This window comes from Scomber japonicus, chromosome 3 (assembly GCF_027409825.1).
Source record: "Scomber japonicus isolate fScoJap1 chromosome 3, fScoJap1.pri, whole genome shotgun sequence".
NCBI classification, from domain to species: Eukaryota; Metazoa; Chordata; class Actinopteri; order Scombriformes; family Scombridae; genus Scomber; species Scomber japonicus.
In genome coordinates, this window is record NC_070580.1 from 20,514,211 (window position 1) to 20,520,864 (window position 6,654).

At 37.4% G+C, this 6,654-nt stretch overlaps 1 protein-coding gene across 1 annotated transcript; it reads left to right on the forward strand.

Moving 5' to 3' along the window:
* Window positions 1-2,462: 2,462 nt before the first annotated feature.
* Window positions 2,463-6,654, forward strand: tgfa (transforming growth factor, alpha). The gene is given in 7 exon segments (XM_053315526.1): window positions 2,463-2,502; window positions 3,359-3,538; window positions 3,665-3,823; window positions 5,247-5,361; window positions 6,027-6,148; window positions 6,151-6,176; window positions 6,550-6,654. Coding segments are annotated over 7 exon segments (747 nt in total).

The window sequence follows — 6,654 nt, forward strand, 5'->3', positions numbered from 1 at the left end:
AGTTAAACTACTGGAGGTCAGCAAAAACAAGATTTCCAGCTGTGGTTAAGTGGCTCGTTAAGTCAAACTCTAAACTCTAAACACTCTAAACTGTGTAACAATTATTCAAGTTCAAGATACGATAGAGATCCTGTTTTAATTAGCCAAATGTATCTGAATTTCTGGTTTTAAGAAGAATACGTCAAATGTTATTGAGAGAGACCAGGATCCTCCTATAATATATATATACATATACTAAAATGGAGGATTAGTAAAGAGTGAATTTTAGGTCCTTTTATTTCAAATTGGGTGAAATCATAACCTCCTCTGCAGAAGTAACTACATAAAATGAATGAAAAACAAAAAAGTAGAACATAGTTGCTCAACAGCTATCCTAAAATAAACTTATGGCTGGTGACCTGATGTGAAAACAAACCAGGAATTTGTCTCTGTCCTATTTGAAAGCGAGTCTTTCAACTGCTGACAGACTGCCACAGGCTGCCAGTGAAGTTCCACTAGGAGCATCCTGACCCTGCAGACATTATGTTCCACTGAAAAGTAAAACTGTGAAACTCTTCATGCAGAAAAGATATAGCTACTTGTAGATGGAGCAAAGAGATGATGTTGCATATGTTAATGAACAGAAAGAGACATCTGTGAATAGTTTAATACTTGATCCTAATGCTTTTGTGAGCTTATTTTTTTACACCACTAGGGGGCAGAAGAACTCCAAAACAAGCTGACAGACATGCCACCCCAACATATTACCACCTTTTAAAATTGTTGTGTTTGCAAACACACCAATTATTTAGGAGAAAAAATTGTTAACAATGTTAACAATATACATTTAAAAGCAGGCAAGATAACTTAATTAGTTGATAAATGTTTTGTACATTTTATTTCATAGACTTTGACACGACATAAACTGATTTGATTTAAAATTGCTCAGTGTCTTGTATAGAGGACTGAAACAAAAATCTAAAATAATAAATGAAGACATAAATAACTCAATAAATAAATGAATATGCCATTAAATTCACCAAAATATTAAAAAATAAACATAGAAATGAATTAATGGATAAAATGTAAAATGACTTGATATTTTTGTTGTAAGTAATTAATCTATTAAGAAAAAGGCAAAACGGGATATCCCTGAGCTGCTAGACAGCTTCCTCGTCTCTAAAACAATAAACAGCTGCTTTCTGTTCATTTATGTACAGCAGGAGGAGACAGTAAATAAAGATGGAGTGAGAGTCAGTCAGTGTGTTGTGCTCATTCTTGTCTTATTCGTGGAGTACATTCATTAAATTCAGTGCCCCATATCGCTATTTTCCAAGCTACACATACTACAAAAACCCACATAGTTGAACTGTTTGCTCAGATGTTGATCAACCAATAAACAAAATGTTGTAATGAAGCAGAAATGCATGAAGAAATGAAAAATGAAATTCAGAAATAAATAATATAAGTTGGGAAATGGGAAAGTAAATAAGTGTGGGGAATTTATACAAAGGTAAATAAATATAGAAATAAATTAAAACAGAAATATCAATTGTATTGATATCAATAAATTAATTTATGCTTACATTTATTTTATTATTATTTTTGGTGCATTGATGTCATATTGTTTTGAGTTATTCATTTATTTATTTATTTTACATTTTTTGCAGTTTCAGTCCTCCATATATTGCAGCAAAAAACACAAACCTTTATGGGGCAGGAAATCTCACACATTATAGCCTACTAACTTTTTTTTTTTTTTTTTTTTTGTCCTAAAGCTCAAGGTGCAAACTCAGATGTCAACAACCCAAAGACACTCAGTTTATATCATAGAAGAATAAAGAAACCATAATACACATAATAAACTGGAATAAGGTTTTTTTTTCCTCTTAAAAACGGATAACACCATTAGCTTTTTATATTGGCAATTAAGATAGAAGAATTGATTAATTGAAAAATAATTGCAGCTCTACTTAAAATACATATACATTAAATACTTTTTTTTAGATTTAAATGCAACTCATAAATACATCGAAAGCAAAAAACAAGTGTAATATTGAGTTCACAATGAGGTGATGACACCCCCTCTGTCTCTAATTGGCCAGCCTCTGACAGGATTACACGAGTTTCCTCAATTGAACACAGTGAAGTTTGAACGCTCAGAGACTCTGCAGCTCAAGACTGGAGAAAAAAAAAAGTTCACTCGACCACAGTTAGGTTTTCTCCACTTCATCTCAACCACCAACAACTGTGACTGTGTCAGTTGATTAAATGTGTGTGTTGGACATCGGGTCGACAGGTCTCTGCAGTGTGATCACCGGATTAAATGTGTTCTGTGCTGATGGTGGCTGCTGCTCCTGCTGCTCCTGCTCGCCCTGGAGCCTGCAACACTAATGACTAATGTGGTTTCTTAACACACGCCCGCATTCTGTGAAGCTTCCCGTCAAGTTACCAGGCTGTAGTTCAGACCTCAAATCGCCACGATGACTCGGATTTTCTGGGATACAATTTTTCTCATAAGCGGTGAGTAGACGATTTTGTGGAAATATTTTCTGTAGAAAATAATTTTGATTTTAATTAAGGCCCAAATCTCATCCTGATTTGTTCCATGAAATGTTTAGATACATGTATAAATCAATGAGCTGAATGTATGGTGGGTGTGCTCACTCTTATTCTCATTGACTCCATTGTTTTGTATTAATCCACTATCATCCTAGTTATATATTATATTGATATTATTGTTTGTATTGACCTCTTTGATGTCACTAATGCAGTGTGACTTTGGTTTGTTATTCAATATATTTAATGTAAAGCGAGCCTGCTATTCTTATGGTTTTCTATGTTTCTAAGTTTCTCATAGTGAGAAAAAATATAGAAGGAAAAAGGATATTTTCATTGTCCTTTTTTGCCTTCTAGTGTTTTACAATGTGGTTTAGGTCTGTGGGTGTGATTGCGTGTCTTCACAGGACCCAGTGTATTTATAGTGCTTTGGTCTCATCCTTTTAGTGGATGCTTGACCCTGTTACTATTGTTGGGTACCAGTTACTCAATGAAGCATCGATATCACATTGAAGACTCAGGTCACATGATCATAGCTGAGCGTGGGCAGATTTGCTGGGACTAACCCCCAGGTTGTTCATCATACAGCAAGATATGTGACACCTGGTTTTCTTTTTGGTGTTGGGAGAAAGAAAAAATCACAATACAGTAATACCCGTTTTTTTATATTCCTATAGGTTCTTTTAGTATGTCTGTGGTACTCAATGGTGAGTTTACAGTGTTATTAAATTCTTGCAGGGATTTGTTATTTCTATTTCTATTTCTTTCCACATCAGTGTTGAATCATATGTTGAAATCGATTTCTTTTTTCTCTTTGTAGGTTCTCTCTTTACTTTTGGAGCAGGGCAGAGCCATTCAACAATTATTGATGCCAGCATTTCCATTGATACAAACTCCACTGCTGCTCCGAACTCCTCCACAAGCAGCTCTGCTGCAACCGGCAGCAGAAGTAGCACTGCCACAACTATTGCAAATACTACTAATATACCTCCAGTTAAAAGTAAGTCCCTCAGGATTTGAAGGTTGAGTTTGTCTGATATTAAATTCATTAAGATGTTTATTGCTATATCTATCATTTCAAATCTTGTTTTCTTGTCCGCAGATTCTCTTTTTTCATTTGGAGAAGGGCAGAGCAATTCAACAATCATAGATGCCAGCATTTCCATTGACACAAACTCCACTGCTGCTCCCAACACGTCCACTAGCAGCTCTGCAGCAACCAGCAGCAGAAACAGCTCAACAACAATTATTGCAACTACCACTTCTACCATCCCGCCAGTTAAAAGTAAGTCTGATGTTATGATGCAGGGATAGGTTCACGTCTGTTGTTAAGACATCTCCAGGCAAAAAAAAAGAAAAAGAAATTGTTCTACATTTCAAATGAAACAAGCCAATTGGCCTCGTTGCAGCCCTTGGTCCACTCTCACTGCAGCGTCTCTTTCACGGCGGGAGTTCTCAACACTGTAAAGCTTCTCATTGAGCTGCAGTGCATCAGCATATGCAGACAGTGTGGCGCTCGCTGATAATTGATCCTCTTAGCGTGAGTTGAGGGCAGCAATTGTGCTAAATTAAAGACCATCAGCCGTATATGTGAGCAGCATTTTTCTGAAAAGCTGCACCTACTGTACAGTATTGTATTATTATCTAAAAAGCACCTTACTTGCCCTAAAGGCCGGTTTCTTTCTCAGTGATCCCCTCATTTGACTGCCAAAATCACATGGAAAGAGAGAGGGGTTGGTAGGCAGATGCCTCAGGGACAACGGAGGGCTTTCACAGAGTCTGAAAGAAGGAGACAATACATGTAGGCTGCAATCCAAAAGCCCATTTACCGTTGGAATGGAGTGTGTGACGAAGGCTGTAATGCAGCTATCTGTCTGGATGTTCATCGTCCTTCCCACCCTGAAAACCACACTGTGGCGTCTGTTTCAGCTGCATGTGGAACACTGACTTCTGTTTGAGTCAGTTATGTAGGAATCTGTCTGGGTGTTCATTTAATCCAATTTTTTTTTGTCCCATTATCTGTGTGAAAACTGAGATACTTGCTTTTAAAAAAAACAGGTCACAATAACAGCTTTAATTTCTGCTGACGAACCTGCAGGGATGTGCTCTCTCCTCAGCCCTTGTGCAGGTTGATTGACAGAGGTTTTTGTTTGCAGTGTCTCAGTGCGTTTTCTTTGACTTTTTTCACTCTAATTGTCCCTTCCAGGTACAGTGATGGATATAAGCCACTATAAACCCACACGCAACTGGTAACAAAAGGCTTCAGTCTACCGTTGGTGGCGTGGGTGTCAGCTTTAGGGTTTAGTACATGTTGTTTCAGGTCTCTGCAGGCTTAGGCTATTTTTAGATTTATGATATTCACCTGTTTCATAGTCCATGGTCTCACTAAGTGCACTTTAGTTTTCTAAATTTTGGTATAATTTATGCATCAAAGGACTTCATAAAGTGGGACTCTTGACCTTATGTCTGCAGCTAAATAATCAACTGTTCCATCATTTTGTGGAACCCTTCCAAATATTAGTAGATTATTTCTATTTTCCTGTTCTCAAAAGATGAAATGGTCAACAAGAAAAACAAAAAATGACTTATGTTGTGTTGATTTCAAGGAAGAATTTGAATGTGTCATGGTCAGAGGAAAAGCAAAAACTGAACTTTCAGATACTTTTGTCTCACTGAAAATACCAAGTGTCTGTTTTGTAACCTCACAGAGTTTGTGGCGGCGGCTGTTCGGTCACATTTTGATGACTGTCCAGACTCTCATCGCCATTTCTGCTTCCATGGTACATGTCGTTTCCTAATACTGGAGGAGACACCTGCATGTGTGTAAGTTGATTGTCTTATATATAAACATATAGATTTTTTTCTCTTTACCTCAGACTGGGTTTTGCGGTATGGTTGGTAAACCGTTTAAAAGCCTGGAATATAAATTATGTAATAGCAAAATGTCTTTTTAATCAAGATAAGTGATATCTTAAGATCTAAAGCTATTCGATAAAGATGGCAGGAGGGCTGTATTGTGACTTTTTAGTTTTTAGAAAAGCTGCAGATGTTAGAGGGAACTTCCAGTGATTCAGGAGTGAATCAGCTGTGAAAAAACGCCTTTCACATATCAACCATTTTCAGTTCACTGTTTACTTCTGACCTACATATTTCTTTTATTAAAGATGTTCAGTTCAGTACACTCAGTATCTTCAGTTATTTCAATACCTTCAGTGTCTCTTACCGTGCATGTCTCTGAGTGAATTGTTGCCTGTTGTTTTTCTTAGTTTCTCTTTTATTAAATATTTGGCAAAGTATACTCTTGAATTGTAGCAGTTTTATCATTTCAGTACATGACATCAACTTACAGTAACCAGAAGTTTTGGGACTATACCTTCCAGCCAGCGATATAATGATTTGAGCAATTTAGAAAATCCAAAAACCGTTGTTTTTCCTTATATTATAATCCTTTGCAAACAGTTAATTAGATTTTTCTCTTTATGTCGAAGGTGTCATCAAGGCTTCGTCGGGATGAGGTGTGAGCATGCAGACCTGCTTGCTGTAGTAGCAACCAATCACAGACAACAGACCATTGCCACAATGCTGGTGTTGTGTGTGATCGGGTGTGTCCTCATCATGGTGTTGTGTACACTTTTACAGTAAGTCACATGCATTGGATGTCTCACATTTGATTTTATTTTGTCCAAAATTAACAAATCTCTCCTGTTCTGGGTACAATTAAGTGGCCTTTATTGATACATTGCTGGTAAACTGCACAGTATTTAGGACAACAAACATGTAGAAATAGGAAGGCCAATACATTTTCATCTAAGAACTAGCGTGATGAAGTTGTTTTGAACAGTTTTTTTGCCTTTATTTGAAAGTAGCTGGCATAGAGGCCAACAGAAAACAGGGATAGAGAGGGGAATGACGTGCAGCAAAGGTCCCTTGCCAGAATTGAACCAGGGATGCTCCTTTATGCGCGCGTGGTTACCGCTTGACGACCAAGTCAATTTGTCGTTTCTCCTGCAGTTGCTGGTGGAGGCAGGACTGTCGCAGGCAGAGCCATGCACATCACTACGTCCCAGAGAAATCCAGCAAAATGCTGAAGCATGGAGCATCCTACTGTCCTTCTGA